The 18,627-nt window shown below is 44.9% G+C and overlaps 1 protein-coding gene across 4 annotated transcripts in view; it reads left to right on the forward strand.

Annotated features, from left to right (window-relative positions):
- The window catches only part of CACNA1D (calcium voltage-gated channel subunit alpha1 D), a 316,740-nt gene that overhangs the window by 147,221 nt on the left and 150,892 nt on the right, over nucleotides 1-18,627 (forward strand). For all 4 annotated transcript variants that reach the window (XM_024746347.1, XM_024746350.1, XM_024746346.1 and 1 more), the window contains exon 4: nucleotides 12,099-12,238. In XM_024746347.1, the coding sequence (XP_024602115.1) occupies nucleotides 12,099-12,238 (140 nt within the window). The remainder of the gene's footprint in view (nucleotides 1-12,098; nucleotides 12,239-18,627) is intronic.

The following is an 18,627-nucleotide window of genomic DNA, read 5'->3' on the forward strand; positions in this document are numbered from 1 at the left end:
CTAGTGACTGCTTCCAGAGCCACCAGTTTTACTGAGAATGGAATTGCTCGTAGAAAGCCTGTGTGGGTCTGAGCTTGGGGGATGGTGGCAGACACCCCTGCTGCACCCCCTTGCTGGCCACCCCAGCCCCGGCTTCTGGGAGCTGGTAAGTGACAGAAGAGGGAGAGGTTTGACTGGCAAGGCCAGATCAATGCGAGGGATGCTCCCCAGCTTGGAGTGGGTCTGCAGACACTCAGTTCTGCTTAGTCATGGCCTTGGGTATTGATTTCTACTTCAGGACCACAATTAGGTGGTGCCTGGTTTTTAACCCACCCAATGTCTTTTAAATTAACTTCATTTTACTTTCTAATACTAAAACAATGATGAATTACAGGCATGGAGTAATTAATCTTCTGAGTAAATGTATCACGTATTTTATCTCAGTTATAGACTCCACACTTTATGTATTTTTAAACACTGATTCATGACTTTATGAATTTATTCAGAAAGAAATGATCTATGTTCCTGTGGTCTCGTTACATTTACTGGAGAAGAGCTGACTGTGAATGAGGGTTGTTCATCCCAAAGACCGGTTTTTATGGTGGAGAGACACACCTAGTGAGGTGAATGGTGCCTGCTCCCCCAACCCACCTCTGCTGGCACGGTTGACACGTGGCCTGGGAGCTGGGCCCTGTTTCACCTCCTGAGTGTCCTGTTCTATGATGGGCCCTAGGCAGACTTTGCTGGACAGTCCAGGCGGTGTAGGAGCTGGGCTAGATGGGCGTCTGACTCCCTCAGAGAGGAGCAGGTGCTGAACCCGGTCCGGCCCCCTCTCGGGGAGGGGGAGATACCTGCCCTGGGGGTGTGCAGACCTGCAGGGTGGGCAGCGAGCTGGGCCCTGGACCCAGCGCCCATGTAGCGAGTAGTTAGCAGGTGCTCTGTGCCAGGCCCTGTGCTGTTCCTGGGGCGTGGCCAGGCCAGGGAAGCGTGTAACACAGACGCACCAGTAAAGTGAGCCAGCGTCCATGGGTGTGTGCGCCACACGGACCCTGGCTCACGTGTTTTACGTGTGTTGCCTCATTCACATTCAACAACAAACCTGGCCCACTTCTGCCCTTCGTATTCTCACTTTATGAAGAAACAGCAGCAAGGAGGGGTCAGGTCACTTGCTTGAGTCCACAAAGCCAGTAAGGGGCAGATCTGGAAGCTGACCCCAGGCTCTTTGTCCTCTGGACAAGGTCAGAGTGCATCTGAACAGGTGACTGCAAATGTTCTTAAATGGGGCAGCACTGCCCACCAGGCACCAACGCTATTACAGTCGGCAGCTCCGCCCCCAAGGTGCGTCCTCAGGCTGCTCCGTCCAAGTTGTCTGGATGACCCGAGGCTGAGGTCCTGGTGGAGCTCCATAAAAGCCCAGGTGACACTTGGCAGCCATGGGACTGGCAAGGAAGTATGCTTCCCCACCAGGTGGGTGCAGTAAGGTCTCTTCAAACCAGAGGGCACGGTTACTGCTCTCTGTTGTTCCTGTTGACTGTGACCCTCATACATGAATGGAAATAGTAATCCCGTCTTTGCCTGTCTTACTCCATAGTTTGGAGAATCAGTTGAGATGAGAGATAGGAACATGTTTCTTTTCTTAGATACTGTGTGCAGGTGTGCGCATGGTGTGTTTATAGGGGTACAAATGAGCGTCGGGGGCGTGAAATGAGATTACACTTAGAATTCAGATGTCGGGAAATTTAACCGTAGACAGATGTGAAAGCCTCTGTTAATGGAGAAGAGGAATGACTGCTTTCTTGTCAGAATGAAGATGTTTGGTTTTAAACTTACTCAGTTCCTGCCGTTTTGAAATGTTTGTCCATTTCTTTTCAGCCAAGGAAGTGGACATGTGGGAGCATTTGGTTCGTGTCAGGCAAATGAAGCAATACTAAGAAAAGACTTCTTTTATAGAATGATGGGGCTTGGTAGTTTTCACATGACCTGGACCCATTAGATCCCAGGGAGGCAGTAAGCTACTTTGATCAGCCCCACGCAGGGCACATAATCTCACTGCCGTTTACCTTGACCTGAGCTGTCAGAAGGGGATGTAAAGGCCTGGCACAGTTAAGAAAGAAAGACTAGCTCTGTACTTCCACCTAGGAGAGGCGAATGGATCTGGGCCTGGGTGTCAGAACTGCTGGTGGGGCTCCCTGACAGTGAGACAAGGTCTCCGCCCAGGTGCTCAGACATGCAGCATCGGGCTCTGCTTTTTTTCTCCTTTTTTTTTGTGGATGATGCCATCTTGGCATTTATTGAGGCTAAGTGCTCATTTCTCTGCTCTGTACGGTGAGAGGGTCTGCAGAGGTAGATGCAATGGATCTTGCCCTCAAGGTAGTGACCATCTACAAATAATACAAGACGACACCTCATAGGTTCACCTGCCCAGCTTAGACCAAGAGCTCGGGAAAGCAGGGCAGTGCCTTGCCTCTCTCTGCTTTCTTTCATGGCCTCATACGTAGTTGGTGCTCGAGCATTTTTTTTTAAACATCTTTATTGGAATATAATTGCTTTACAATGTTCTGTTAGTTTCTGCTGTATAACAAAGTAAATCAGCTATATGTATACGTATATCCCCATATCCCCTCCCTCTTGCATTTCCCTCCCACCCTCCCTATCCCACCCCTCAAAGCACCAAGGTGATCTCCCTGTGCTATGCAGCTGCTTCCCACTAGCTAGCTATTTTACATTTGGTAGTATATATAAGTCTATGCGACTCTCTTACTTCGTCCGAGCTTACCCTTCCCCCTCCCCGTGTCCTCAAGTCCATTCTCTACATCTGTGTCTTTATTCCTGTCCTGCCCCTAGGTTCATCAGAACCTTTTTTTTTTTTTTTTAAGATTCCATATACATGTGTTAGCATACGGTATTTGTTTTGCTCTTTCTGACTTACTTCACCCTGTATGACAGTCTCTGGGTCCATCCGCCGCACTACAAATAACGCAGTTTCATTTCTTTTTATGGCCGAGTAATATTCCATTGTATATATGTGCCACATCTTCTTTATCCGTTCATCTGTCGATGGACACTTAGGTTACTTCCGTGTCCTGGCTGTTGTAAATAGAGCTGCAATGAACATTGTGGTACGTATCTCTCTTTTTTGTTTTTTACATCTTTATTGGAGTATAATTGCTTTACAGTGGTGCTCAAGCATTTGTTATGATTTACTTTCATGATTAACTACAGGTGGTGCAACTTTTAACTCTGGGGTGGCAAATAGTTTTGACTCACATGCCCACTCCAGTCTGGGGGTGATGCTTGATTGGGTACCGTGTGAAGATGCGTTAGGGTGCAGTCGGAGGAGTGCTGGCTGGAGACCGGCGAGGGGTGTCTGCTGCAGGGGTGCCTGGGGAGCAGAGGCAGGAGGCACACAGCGGTCATTTGCCTTCCCCGATAAGTGCATCATGCTTTTGAAAGGGGGGTGGGCAGAAGAGCACTCAGGGGAAATGAAATACCCCAGTCTTCTCTGAAAGGGTGGAGCAGGATTTAGATCAATAGGAAAAAAATGCTTTCAGGGACGGAGAAGAGCAGTGACAGAGACCAGAGGGTCCAGTGAGTGTGGCGTATATGCAGGGTGTTATGGGAGCTGACAGACGGGAGCAGAGGGGGTCGTGGAGGAGGAAAGGGAGCTGGGTGGAACAGAGGCCCTGTGCCCGGCAGGGTAACACATCAGCTGTTTGCTGGTACGTAGAGCATGGACAGATTGTGTAGAGGTCCTTGGGGATGCCAGATGGAGGAATTGAGATGTGATACTGTCCTCTGCTTTTCAAGAAGCTTTCCCGAATGCTCCACACACAATTAGTTGCACCATCCCACATCTCCCCACAGGAGATTCCCAGTCCTCGGCTTTAGCTTTGATCGTCGTCTGCTCTGTCTAGAAATGTTTATGTATACATCAGCTGTCCTCCACCAGGACATGGACACTGTCTTAGCCATCTTTTATCTCCAGTGCTCAGGACCGCACCTGGTATGGAACGGATACCCAGTGAATACGGTTGAATTAAATTGAAATAGGGTGCCTGAAGTCCAAGCAAGGTGGGGTGGAGGTGGGCAGTGCCTTCGTGGTGAAGCTGGGTGAGGAGGTGTATGGCTGCCAACCATAGAATGTACCCACTACCAAGGAGTCCCAGGATGAGTGGGATGGGAAGCAAGCCAAGTCTGAGGCGTCAGGTTTTCAGGAGTGTGTAGAGTCCCAGAAACCAGTTGGAATTGAAGACAGCAACAGAGAATGGATGAGATGGAAGGAGGAAATCTGGAAAGCTGAGCCTAGATGAACTCCCAGAGGCAGTGACTTGCAGGGCTTATGGGTCCTGTGCACAGAGAACCATCGCTAAGCCTGTGGGTCAAAGGGAGTCATCCAGGGAGTTGAATCTCTTGAGAAGTGAGGAGCTGCTGAAGATTCTCTTAGGTGCTTTGACTTTCAGAGAAGCAGAGTGATCCTGTAGGCCCCCGGTATCTAGTTAGGACTTTTGTTTGCAATTGACCAAAAACCGAACCTAAACTGGCTCAGTTTATTGGCTTTTGTAACTGGGAAGCCCAAAAGTGGGGGGAGAATTTTGCCTTCAGGTTCAGCTTGATCCAGGGGCTCATACAGTAGCATCAGAGCTAGGTGCTTTCCTCTGTCTGAGCTTCTCTGTCTTTCTGTTTGGCTCTCTCCTCATCTTTTGGCTTGGCTTCCCTAGGTGTTGGCCTTTCATCTTTATGTCCCCCTGGTAACTCTAGGCTTATAGCCTCTGAGAGCTAAGTCAAGCCAATGACAGAACTTCTGGCCTAGTGGCTGAGTGAAACCCAGGATTAGCTTTAATTGGACCTGGTTGGTGGGCATTGGGATACATGCCTATCCCTGAACCAGTAACCTGGGTCACATGCCGACCCCTGTGGCCCCTGGACTGAAAGTAGGAAAGGAGCAATTCTCAGAGGAAAGTCAGGGTGCTGTTACCCTGCGAGTTTTGCTGGGTGGCAAGAAGCATAGTGAGCCACCCCCTGCCAGCTGCTTGCTTTACCCCTGCAGCCAAGCAGCAGCTGCCTCTATGCTGCCGATAAGTGAGGCCACATCCAGCGAGAGTGCCCTGTCAGCTTCCTCTGCCCTCTTCCCATGGACCAGATGTCTTTGAAGTTGGTCTCCATGGAGCGGTCAGCCAGGCCACCTTCATTTGTCATCTCAGGTACATTCTGGACGGCATCCGGGGCAGTGGCCCTGCTTGGCCTGGGTGGTCACGGGATCACTGGGCTGGCGACGGTCCTATGAGGTTTCTGTCCCATCTCCTGGTCCTCCTACTGGGACTCCACTTCCAGAGCCCGGGAGTGCGGCCTTGCCCCTTCCTGTCCCGGTGGCCTTTGATGGTGAGTTTCTGATGGTTCACAGGGCTCTTTCCCACTACACTTAATCTGATTTTCACCGTCACCTGCGTGGGCAAGGGTGAGTATCCTGGTTTTATGGATGAGGAAACTGAGAAGCCGAAGGGGCAAATAGCTTAGCCGAGTGCCACAAGAAAATGGGCTCACTCACATGTGCTCTACAATTTGTACTTAGAAACCAAAGGTGAAGAAGAAGGAAGGCGTGCTGCCTATTCCGGCCAGTCTCTTCGTGTGAATGTGGCATCAGCTGCCCATTGGCGGCCCTCTACGTACATACTTCATTAATACCTGCAGAGGAAGGCGTTACCTCTGTTTACATCCCAGCACTCTGAGCTGAGGCCGCCTGCTGCTCCCCATCCCGTGATCCCCGGTAGACTTTACTGGAGGTGGAATCACACATCAGAACCCTGTAAGAGTGGCCACAGCTCCTGAGGGCACCTCCTAGAATGTGTGAGGCAGCAGGTGGGCGGGTCCCTCTGGCAACCTCGGGTGACCTGGTCACCTGACAAGGCAATGGCTGCTCTTGGGTCTTGCTGCTCCTGGTTGGCTGTCCTCTCTGGGGTCCCTGGTCCCTCACACGGCTTCCCTCTGAAGCCTGAGTCTGGACATTGCTCATCAGGTCATAGAGAATTGTAATTTCACACTGGAAGACATCATCCATTCAGGCTTCTTGTTTTACAGGTGAGAAACAGAGACCCAGCCTTAGAACCTTACCTCCTCTCACTCCCACCCCCAGTCCATGGTGTCCCTCAGTCCCTTCATCCTCCCCCTCCCCTCACACCTGTGCTCCTGCAGCCCTGGACCTCTCATCACCCTTGACTGATTTGCCCTTGTGGGTACTCCTCCCTCTGACTAGAGGTGGGGAGGCCGTGGGTGCAGAGCAGGAGCTGTGAGGCTCTTCCCAGGTGTTTAGCCATGGGCGTTTTCCTGGGACAGGGCCTGCAGTATTGTTATGGGTGGGATGTCTCTGTCCCGCCCCGCCTCCCCCTCCGGTGTTCATGTGTTCAAAGCTCAACCCCAGTGGGATGTTGTATGGAGGTGGGGCCTTTGGGAAGTGATTTGGGTTAGATTAGGTCTTGAGGGTGGGGCCCTCATGTTGGGATTAGTGCCCTGAGAAGAAGAGGAAGAGATCTCTCCCTCCGTGTGTATATTTCCACCAAGGAAAGGCCAGATGGGGACATCATGAGAAGTCAGCCATCTGCAAGCCAGGGAAAGGGCTCTCACCAGACATCAGATCAACTGGCACCTTGATCTTCCCAGCCTCCAGACTGTGAGAAATAAGCCTCTGTTTGTTTCAGCCACCCAGTCTATGGTATTTTGTTATGGCAGCCTGAGCTGACTAAAACAATTATGGAATGTCTTAGCAGGAAGGGCTATTGAATAACGTTTGGTCAAAACTTCTCATTTTGCTCATTTATTTCTTCATTTATAAATACTCAGTATCTATTTTTGTGACAGACTTGGGAATACAGTGACATATGAAATAGAAATGGTCTCTGATTTTATAAGAAATTATCATTTATTGGGAGAGACAAGTATCAAAGAGGTAGTTTTTTTTTTTAATTAAAATTTTCCATTGTGAATAGGGCTATGCAGAAATATGGTGAGCTTTGACAGTGGGCCCAAATTTTGTCTGGGAGGTCAGCAAAGCTTTTGCTGAGAAAGTGTCATTGAAGCTGAGCCTCAAAGGACAAGTAGAACTTAGCCTGATGAAAAGGCGGGAATTGGTGGGGGTTGGGGTGGGGGGAGGCATTCTACAGCGAGGGAACCGGGCCAGCAGAACACAGATATATCTCCAAGCCTTGCGTTCTCTCCACAGCCCTGTGCTGGGCTTGTGCTACTGCCGTGTCAGGGTTGTGTGCTCACCAAAGAGGGGAGTGGACACACACGGGGGTAGGCACACCAGGTGGGTGAAGCAGCGTGGGCAGAGGCATGGAGAAAGGAAAGCATGGACTTGGGAACACACTGGGAGGGAGCAGCTCGGCCCATGATTTGGAGTGGACACTCCTGCAGGAGAGAAGCAAGCAAGCCAGAAGGTACAGAAGGGTGAAAGGTGAGGGCGTTCACCAGGGGCTCAGGCTGGGATTGAAAGAGAGGGCCTGTGAGACGTCGGGATCAGCTATTTATTGTCTCTACACTCTGACCATTGATTCCAGGTGTGTTATAGGCAGGGTTTTTGGTAACTTAGAAAGATTCCTACCCTGCTTGTTTTGCTTTTTGGTACATATTGCTAGAATCCCAAGTTCTCATGTTTGTATAGTCCCCTTTCAGTCTGGCTTTGTTGCTTAATTCCTTCTCTTTTTTTCTTCTCTACCTCCTATTAGCACCTGTGAGTACTTTATGTGTGCCCTGTATGGTGCTGGATGCTGGGGTTTCAAAGACAGTAAGAGATGATCTCTGCCAATGGGGAGCCCGGGACTGCAGGACACAGAAGGGATATGTGTGTGGAGGGGAGACTCTGTACCTTCTGCCAGGGTGTACGCCAGGAGGCCACTGCAAAGACTTGGGCCCTGTGGGTGGATGAGCAAAGCAGAGAGGTGAACCTTACATGGCTCATCAAGCCTTTGTTGATCTTTTGACAGCAGGCCGGGAGCTCTGTGAGGGTAGGGGTCAGGCTTTCTGAGGAGGACCCAGGTGCTCAGGGATAGATGGGTAGATGATGGATGGGTGGATGAATGGATGAACGGATGCATAGATTGATGGTGGTTGCATGGATGGATGAATGGATGGATAGATTGATGGTGGATGGATGGATGTTAGTACCACAGCACTAGTAAAGGGATGCTTAAAAATAGGACAGCTGCCAACCAAGTACAGTCAAAGATCCTGGCATCTCCTGTTCCCTCCCGGTTGACACTTTCTGTTTCTCAAGGCTCTGTGAGGGATTAACTGGTTTAGAGACTCTTGGTTTAGAGCCTCTCGGTTTAGAGCCTCTCGGTTTAGAGCCTCTCCTGTTTGGTGAAACTTCACTGTTTAAAGAAGATAAATCAGGTTGCAGAATTTGATTTTAAGCCTTTATTTCTCTAGTGACTTTTGAGTCTCATGGGGGACTTTTCATCCACATAATAGGGTGCTCTCTGGTGAAGAACTGGTGCTTTCTTAAAAGATGGTTTGCTGGCCCTGCCCACCCAGGATCCCTTGCTAGTGAGACGGATCCCTGCTGGTGGCTGCTTGAGTGTGCCTGGCAAATGCAGGGAGACTGGGGTGCAGGAATCATGTACTCTTTTTGTTTAGCCTGGGCTAGGGCTTTTAAGGTGCAGTCCCTGCCCAGGGGCCACCTCATTTCATATTCAGTTCTTGAGGGCCCTTGCTCGCCTCTTTTCAGCCATCCCATCCCTTCATCCTTTCTGTGGTTTCTTCCATCCCAGCTGCTGACTCCGTATCTTTTCTGTGCGACGTCTCACGGTCCTTCAGCCAGTTGCACGTTCCCACCCCACCCTGCAAGGAACCTGACTTTTTGGCGGCTTCCTTTCAGATCACTAACCCAACATTCTTTTCTCAAATGAACGATCCTCTTGTGAAGTAATTACCTCCCCTTCCCATGATTGTTGTTTTGCAAGATTTTTTTTTTTAACACTACATTTGCTTAAATGTGGAGGTGTATTTGTTTTACTGGAGTCCTTTTTTTTTTTTTTTCTGTGGTACGCAGGCCTCTCACTGTTGTGGCCTCTCCCGCTGCGGAGCACAGGCTCCGGACGCGCAGGCTCAGCGGCCATGGCTCACGGGCCCAGCCGCTCCGCGGCATGTGGGATCTTCCCAGACCGGCGCACGAACCCGTGTCCCCTGCATCGGCAGGCAGACTCTCAACCACTGCGCCACCAGGGAAGCCCTGGAGTCCTTTTAAATGGCAGGACTGGGGACCAAGATGACACTGGCTTCTGGGCAGACTGGTCTGTCGTGCTCTCCAGGCTGTGGTTGTTCACCTGGCACCATGGTAGAGTCTCTGTAAGGAAGAATCATGTTACAGCAAGGTTATATTTCTTATAGTCAATTCCATCAAGTAATGCACTGAGGATTTTGGAAAGAGAAACCAACATCTTCAAAAAGGAGAGAGAGGAGGATGAGAGAAGGGGATGAAAGATCCCTAAACAATTCAGTTGCATGAATGGCCCTTGTATTATTGTGGCAAAATTACTTGTAAGTAAACGCTAAAGAGGAAAAACAAGCTGTGTTTGGTAGGTGTACTCTCTGTTCCCTGTCTTGTTTGTCTGCTCTGCACTATAGCGCTGTGTTGATATAGGGATATAACTGCTATGAATATTGATGGCAGCAAAAGCCTTTTTTTCCCCGTCTGGCCCGGTAAATAAAGCAGAAAGGATAAAACGGGAAGAGGAATTGTAAAATCCACGTGCTGTTTCCAGCTTACCTTGTTCTCTTACAACTCTAACTCGCAAAAACATGTTGACGATCTACCTTTGGTGGTCAGGGTCTAATTTGAGTACAGCAGATTGGTTTATTCAGGGATTTTTTGCTTCTTGTTAAAGCAACAGCGTGGCTTTTCCTTTTAGCTCTCCAAGTTAGCGTCACTGCCTCATTGAAGCTTTCCTGGATCTCTCCTCTGTAGCTAGTAGCAAAGTCAGTCTCTATTCCTCAGAATATCCACAGTGGCCTGAGTGCACCTCTCGTGGGAACCCACCACACAGGGATGTGGCAGTGAACGGGAAGACGAGCCCTTGCTCTCACGAGGCTCACAAGGAGTGCAGAGAGTAAACAGAGGAGTCCTTAGAGGTCTGCGTGTGGCACGAGGGGGCACGCACGCTGCTACTCTGGGAGGTTTCAGCGGCTCACCCCAGCCTGGAGGGTGTGGCTGGCTGTGCGGAGGGAGTAGGTCGTGGTCCGAGAAGGCCTCGCAGCCTGCTGAGGGGTGCGGGGTGCATGGGATGAGATGAGCCAGGCTGAGAGCAGGACCTGATGGCAGACCTGGACGAAGTGTGAGTGTGGAGGTTGGGGATGAGCTAGGCTTTTAAAATTGAAAACACATTGACTCTGGCTAAGTGACACCACAGAGGAATTTATTAGACTGCTAGGATGGTGTTCTGAGGATCAAGGGGTGCTCTGGGGGCACGTTAGGAATGACAGGGACGTTGGGGGGAAGAACTGATGAACTGGCTTTTCAGTGTGACCAGTGGGGAGTCGATAATGGGGGTAAAGCCTGGGGTACTGCCGGGGTTAGATGGTTTCCCTGCTGGTAAAGAGGAAGGATGCAGTGGTAAGACTTGGTGAAGTCCCACCCGGGACTGGGACTCGTCTGCGATGGAGGGGTGGCACTCTGGCGGCGGACGGCTAGACCCCAGGGTGGCTTAGGCAAAAAAGTGCTCACATGGAACAAAGCAAGTCCTTGCAAGGGAGAAGTGGTCTCACCCTTTGGCCTTATCAGAGGGCAGAACTGCTTATGAAGGTGCAGAGCTGCTCTTTGTCAGTTCCCTCTCCTGGGATGTCCTCTGTGTACCACAACTGAACCCCTACCTCTTGCACCAGACTAAACCTTTCGAAGATAGGACCACAGTGGAGCCATTTTTCTTACCTTGGCTCCTGGTGTGGGGCCCATCGCGCAGAAGAGGTGCTCACTAAGCATTTCCTGAGCCAAATTTATTCGCCCCCTTGCACCAAGCATCTTAATAAATGAATTCTGTGACTTCCATTTTCCTGAGGCATTTGTAACTTTCCTCAGGTCTCACAGAGGGGAATTAATATCAGCAGAGGACTTTATGGCCTGTATGGGACAGTTTTAATTACTTACGAGTTTTCATTTAGTTATTATTTCAGTAGCTTTTTGCCAGCAAATGCCTCTTGTAAAGTTAATCGCACACATCTCAGTGGTCTATATTTCTATTGAAACCAAAGCTGTATAAAGAAAACCTTTGTAAAAGAGGAAAGAGCCAACATTTTTAGACCTGCTGATGGATGCATTTTCTCCAGCTCATGGAATTGCATGAGATGGAACTGGAAAGGTCCTAAGAGCCCTCTAGCCTGAGGGTGGCATCTCGGAGGTCTGTGGCAGTCAGATGGGAGTGGCTGCTGAGTCTGGAAGAAAAGGAGGATTCAGGGGCTGAGTCCAGGCTCCCTGGGAACGTGCGTGGTGACCCATCAGTAGTGTCAGCTGGGAGAGGCGGCACGCCAGCAAGGAGGCTGTGGGCTTGCCGTCCTGAATCCCCTCCCCTTACTGTGCAGGTGAGGAAACTTAGGTCCAAGGGATTGGAGGGACTTGCCGAGGTCACCTTGCTGCTCAGTGACAAAGATGATCCTGACTTAGAAGTCAGATGGAAACCCGAGAGGAAGAGAGGGTCAAAGCAGACGCAATTTGCTTTCTTCCAAAGGATATTCTGTTCAAAGCCCTGTGGGAATCTTTGTTGCATCCTTGTGCTTTTCTGGGCCTGATTTGGCAATCTTGGGAGGAAAACACGCTGTATTTTGCAAATGTGTGCAAATAACAAACGTGCTGTTATGTCCTAGGCAGAGTCACTGCACACACATCAAGGCAGGTTGCAAAGTGCAGTAATATAGCCACTGATGAAAAGTGTTTTACACTTAGTTGCTTATGAGAAATTCAGTGTTAGAATTAAAATGCCTTCTTGCTCCAGGTGCAGTGTTAATTGTTCCATTTCTCATAATAAAACTTTGCTTGGAGAAAAATGTTTATATCTCTGAGATACTGATCTAATCCCTGTTTCTTTTCTTCTTCCCCATCCCCCCGCTTTTTTAAATTTCTTTGTTTCTCTTCACAGGAAAAAGTAGAATATGCCTTCCTGATTATTTTTACAGTCGAAACATTTTTGAAGATTATAGCGTATGGATTATTGCTACATCCTAATGCTTATGTTAGAAATGGATGGAATTTACTGGATTTTGTTATAGTAATAGTAGGGTAAGTCCCTTTTATTTGAAGAATTTTTTTTTTTTTTTGGGAAAATGGGAGGTGGGGAGTAACAGAAAACAGTATTTTAAAGGAACAGGGTTGGTCCTTCGTGCCAGTGATTGCTGCCAGAACGTGTCAGGAGTTCTTTGAAGCCTGATGATGCTGCTGTCGGTCTCTGGGCAGAAACCAATGTGAAATTCTCTTGTTGTTACTCCCTCTTTCAATAACGTGTTAAGGAAGGAAGTTTAAGCTCAGCTTGTGATGTGACAGGGTTCATCTTACAGGGCCTTGGGCCTCCACAAATAGGCCAGCCCTGCTGGTGTTTTGAGTCCAACGTGTACAGCTCTTATGCTTAACACCCCATTAAGTTAAAAAACCAAAATAAAACAGTAAAAAAGTAATAAATCCTTCATAGCAGTGAGGTACTCTATTTAACATCCCTTGAGGAAAGCTATTAATTTTTTCTGCTGAGTTGGGAGAAAAGATGTGGCATGCTACTATCCCATTTCACATAACAAAACAAGTGTTTGAAAAATATCAGATATCCGACATGAAATGAAATAAACCAGAAAATGCAAAGAATCAAGCCTTATCCCCGAATCCTGTCACAGGAAGAAGACACCAACAGTTTCAGTTAAAGGAGAATGTTAAAATAAAAAACAGTGAAAAAAAAAAAAAAAAAAGAAAAACAGTGGCCTGTGTTATTCTGGTCCTTCAACACCTGGAAATGTTTCCAGCAAGAGAAAATGAATCAGTGTCGGAGGAATGCTGGGTCTTTGGACCAAATACCCACATAGGAAAATAAGATCTATTCCTTTGCTGAGTCTTAGCTGCCTAGCTGTAAAATGGGTTGCTCCTAAAATTATATTTTCTCCTATATAGAGAGAATGTTAAATGGCCTTTCTGTTTTTATCTCCATGACTTCACTCAAACGGCTTCTGCAGTTGAGCAAGGTGATTTTTCTTTTGGATTATTCTTTATCATGAATCCTTTAGCTTTTCATGGGAGACTAATACTGCTGGATATTGGGAGACTGAGATAAAGTTTGAGCCTGTTCTTTCAAACCTAGGAAGTTAAAGTGGGATCCAGAGTGGTAGCCCAACAGCATGATTAGACTTACGGAGAAAAATGTTAACTTTTGCAAAAACCACCCCAGTACATTGGACTCTGAGGTATTGTGGCAAAGGTAGTGCAGCATGAACTAAAATGAAGATATGTATCGTACCTTCCTGTATTTGATGAACTTTAACAAGGAGTGGCAAGCAGGAGCCTTACAGGTCTCTTGGTTCTGGAATAATCTTGCTGTGACTCTCCTGACTCTGGACTTCCTGTTCAGCTAGAGTGTGGAGCTGCTCCATTTCTTTTGTCTGTACCCTACAAATCATCTTTCTGTCTGGAGGCATTTTTCAGATTATCATACAGCACAAAGACAGGGAACCAAGAAGAGTGCGGTAGTCTCATTGAGTTGGAGAGACAGAGACGAGTTCAGGGAGGCTGAGGTGGCTGAAATTTGAGAGGCATGATATGGGAGCAGCGAGGGAGATATTGAGAGAAAGAGGTCTGTAAGTATGCCTTGGGGTCGTCTTGAGTTTTGGCTAAAGACTAAGCTACCCTACGTGGGATGATAGTCCATAAGGCCAGGCAAAGATTACAACTAGGGGAAAAAGAAAATCTGGGGGGCTATAGCTGACTAATAACTAGGACTCACATAGGTCTTTGAGTTGTTCAAGTTATGACCAACCAGAGTGGAAAGACCTCGTTGAACAACCTGGACTGTCAGTAGAGACCCCAGAAGGGCCATTAGTAGTACAGGCTAACTAACTCTAGAGCAGGGATTGGCAAACTGTGGTAAGTGGGCCAAATTCAGCCTGCTACCAATTTTTGTAAAGTTTTATTGTAACACAGTCACAAGCATTTGTTTACATAGTTGAGTTGTGTGGTTTAGGTCCACAAAGCCTAAAATATTTACTGTCTGGGCCCTTACAAAACAATTTTGCCAACTCTTGTGCTAGAGTAAAAACCATCTGGAACCCTTACTAATAATATTTGAAAAGAAGCCTGAAAAGGAGCAAACTGACATGCAAGTAACTTAAGTGCCTGCCAAAGCAAAACTCAACACTCTTTAAAGGAAGACAACAAAATCCAGATAATTAAAGTGTTCAGCATCCAGTCAGATATTACTAGACATGTGAAGAATTGTGACCCATAATCAGCAGGAAACTCCATCAATAGAAACAGGCCTAGAAATGACAGACATGGTGGGATTAGTGGAGAATTCCTTTACAGGACTTTTAAAACTGCTATTATAAATATGTTTATGGACCTAAAAGGAATATATGACTACAGTGAGAAAAGATGGGACAATGTAAAAAAAAGAACCAGATGGAACTTTGAGAGCTGGAAAACATATCTGAAATGAAAAATTCCCTGGATTGGCCTAACAGCAGATTAGACTCAATAGAAGAAAATAATCAAGGAATTTGAAGATATAGGAGTAATACAAAGAATAATGATGGAAAATAAATGAATACCACCTTGGTGACCTGTGGGGCAATATCAAGTAATCTAACATACATATATTTGGAGTCCCAGAAGATAGGAGATAGAAGGGAGACAGAAAAAAATATTTGAAGAAATAGTCCAAAATTTCTAAATGTGATGAAAAATATAAACTCACAAATCCAAGAAGCTCAACAAAGCCCGAGCAAAGTAAACATGAAGAAAGCTATATCAAGGCACATCACGATCATAAATTGCTCAAAAGCAAAGATAAAGAGAAAATCTTAAAAGTAGAGAAGAAGCCAAGCAATTCTGCAAGCAACTGTGCAAGCCAGAAGACAATTGACATTTTTAAAGTGCTAGGGGACGATGCCCACGTAGAACTCTTATTCAATGAAGATATCTTTAAAAATTGAAGAAAGAAAGAAAATTTCCAGACAAACCACAGCTGAGAATTCATCAGGAGACCTGCACCTTAACAAATGTTAAAGGAATTTCTTCACACTGAAGGAAAATGACAATAGATAGAAGCGTGGATCTATACAAAAGAAATGAAGAATGCCAGAAAGGATGAGTGCATGTGTAAATATAAAAACATTTTTCTCATTTTAAAATCTTTTAAAAGTAATTGATTATTTAAAGCAAAAATAACAGCAGTGTATTGGGGGGTTTATAACATCTATAAAAGTAAAATATATGACAACAGTAGCACAAAGGACAGAAACAAGGAAATAGCCATATACTATAGGAAGGTGCTTTGCAGTTGGTGGAGTTATTTGAAGGTAGACCATGAGAAGTTAAAGATGTATATTGTAAACCCTAGAGCACAGGCCAGCAAACTTCAGCCCATAGAACAAGAAGAGTTTATTGCCTCCCCTGCCCCCCAACGCTGACAAAGTATTTTATTGTCTGCTTTAGCAGATTAAGTTTTATTGGAAGACAGGCACACTCACTAATGTTTATGGCTATTTGGTGTTAGGATGGAAAAGTTGACTACTTGTGACAGAGACCCTATGGCCTGCACTTCCTAAAATAGTTACTATCTGGTGCTCTACAGAAAACTTTTGCTGACACTTGATCTAGAGGAGACACTAGAAAAATAAAGTGGTATAGTTAATAAGTCTGTATTGGAGATTAAATGGAATTTTTTTAAATCTCAATTTTTTAAAAAAGCAGGGAAGACAGGAACAATGGACAGGGAAAATAGAAAACAAATAACAAGATGGTAGATTTAAACTCACCCTTATTTAAAATCCACCCTTACTTAAAATCCAGAGGTTATCAGATTTTATATGTGTATGAAAACAACACTCAACTCTATAGTGTCTGTAAGAAACGGAATTTGTAAAGACATAAATAATTTGAAAGTAAAAGGACAGAAAAATATATATCATGCAAAACTAGTCAAAAGAAAGCTATATTAATAACCAACAAAGTAGACTTCAGAAAAGGGAATATTATCAAGGATAAAGAAAGACACTTTATGATGATAAAGGTGTCATTTCATGAAGATGATGTAATAATCCTAAGTGTGTATATATACACACACACACACGTGTGTGTGTGTGCGCCTGTATCTATGCATACATACACACAATAGCAGATCTTCAAAATATACGAAGCAGAACCTGACAGAACTGAAAGGGGGAATAGACAAATCTTCAGTTGTACATTTTAATACCCCTCCTTGAGGAGTGTTGATAGAACATCTAGTCAGAAAATCACTAAGGATATAGGGAGATTTGAACAGTACCATCAACCAATTTGACTTAATTGACTTTTTTAGAACACTGTACCCAACAAGAGCAGAATACACATTCTTTTCTCACGTGTATGGAACATTCGGCAAGAAAGACATATTCTGGGCCATAAAACAAGTTTCAGTGAATTTAAGAAGATTAAAATCATATTAAATTATATGTTTTGAATGAATTTAGCAATGTTTCTGGATGAAAGGTCAGTATAAAAAAGCATGTGAATTTCTATATATTAGTCATGAACAATTTGAAAATAAAATGTTAATGACATTATTATTTACTATGGCATCAAAAACCATGAACTATTTAGGGATAAATAGTACACTGAAAATGACTAAACCTGCTGAGAGAAATTAAAGAAGACTTAAATACATAGAATGATGTACCATGTTCATGGACTGGAAGACTCAGTATTGTTGGAATATCAGTTCTTCCCAAATTGAGGTATAGATTGAATCCTAATCTAAATCCCAGTAAGATTGTTGTAGAGATGGACAGATTTATTCAAAAATTTATATGGAAATTAGAGAGGCTCTAGACTAGCCAAAGAAATCTGTAAGAACAAATCTGGAACCTGATTTTAAGACTTCCTATAAAGCTACAGTAGTCAGGACAGTGTGATATTAGAGTAAGGAATAGACATAAAGATCAATGGGACAGAATAGGGAGTCTAGAAATAAACCCATATGGATGTGATCAATTGTTTTTAGACAGAGGTGCCTTGATGACTCAATGGGTTGAGGAAACATTTTTCAACAAATAGCACTGGAACAACTATTTATCCATATGAAAAAGAAGACTCTCCATTCTTACCTCATACCGTATACAAATATTGCCTTAAAATGAATCATAGCCCTATATTTAAAACTATAACATTTCCAGGAGAAAATCTTTATGACTTTGGGGTAGGCAGAGATTTCTTATGACCCAAAAAGCACTTGGCATAAAAGAAATAATTGAAATTTTGAACCTTATCAAAATTTAAAACTTTTCTTCAAAGGAGACACTGTGAAGAAAATGAAAAGATAAGGCACAGATCGGGAAATAATATTCCCAATACATATATTTGTATTCCCAATACATACCAAGGACTTGTATTCAGAATTTATAAAGAACTCTTATAACTCAAGGAGATGACCCAGAACGTAAATGGGAAAAAATTTTGAATAGGTCTTCACAAAAGAAGATACGTAAATGGTCAACAAGTACCTGAAAAGATGTTCAATGTCATTGGTAATTAGAGAAGTGCCAATTAAAACAACAGTGACATAGCACTACATACCCACTAGTATTAGTAAAAAGACCAAGGATACCAGATTTTAACCAAAATATGGAGCAACTGGAACTCTTACACACTGCTTATAGAAATGGAAAATGGTACTATCACTTTGGAAAAGTTTGCCAGTTTCTTACAGTGTTAACCATACACTAACCATATGACCTATTACCAGGACTATCCTGGGTACTTACCCAAAATAAATGAGAATACATGTTCACGAAGAGACTTCATTCACAATAGAGAAAAACTGGTAACGACCCAAGTATTCCTCAACAGGTGAATGGATAAACTCATTGTGGTATGTTCATACAGTGGGATATCAGTCAACAATAAAAAGAAATGAACTGCTGATAAATGTAACAGCTTGGATGAATCTCAAAACCATAGAGAACAAAAAAAGATAAACAAAAAGGAGAACATGTTGTATGACTCCATTTAAGATTCTAGAAAAGGAAAAAACAACCTAAAGTGATAAACCAGATAAAGTCAGTGGATACCTGAGGCTGAGCTGGGGATGACTGTAGGAGGCATGAGAGAACTGTTTGAGATATTGGGAAGGCTCTCTGTCTTGGTTGTGGTGTTTGTTACTGGGGCTTATGTATTCATCAAAACTCATCTCATTGTACACCTTAAATGGGTGTATTTTATTATGTATAAATTAAGCTGCAATGAAGTTGGTTTAAAAAGTAAAAAATCATCTAGGAAACTAAAGTCGAACTGGACTTGGTCTTTTTTTCTCATTAAATATGAAAAACTTTAGAACATCAGATTACCTTTTATCTAAAATACGTACTAAATTGTAGTCAAAGAGCAGAAGAAAAGTTCAAAAAGAAAAAGAAAAATTATTATGTCTTCCCTTGAAT

Source organism: Neophocaena asiaeorientalis, unplaced genomic scaffold (assembly GCF_003031525.2).
Source record: "Neophocaena asiaeorientalis asiaeorientalis breed wild unplaced genomic scaffold, Neophocaena_asiaeorientalis_V1.1 scaffold251, whole genome shotgun sequence".
In the NCBI taxonomy this organism is placed as follows: domain Eukaryota; kingdom Metazoa; phylum Chordata; class Mammalia; order Artiodactyla; family Phocoenidae; genus Neophocaena; species Neophocaena asiaeorientalis.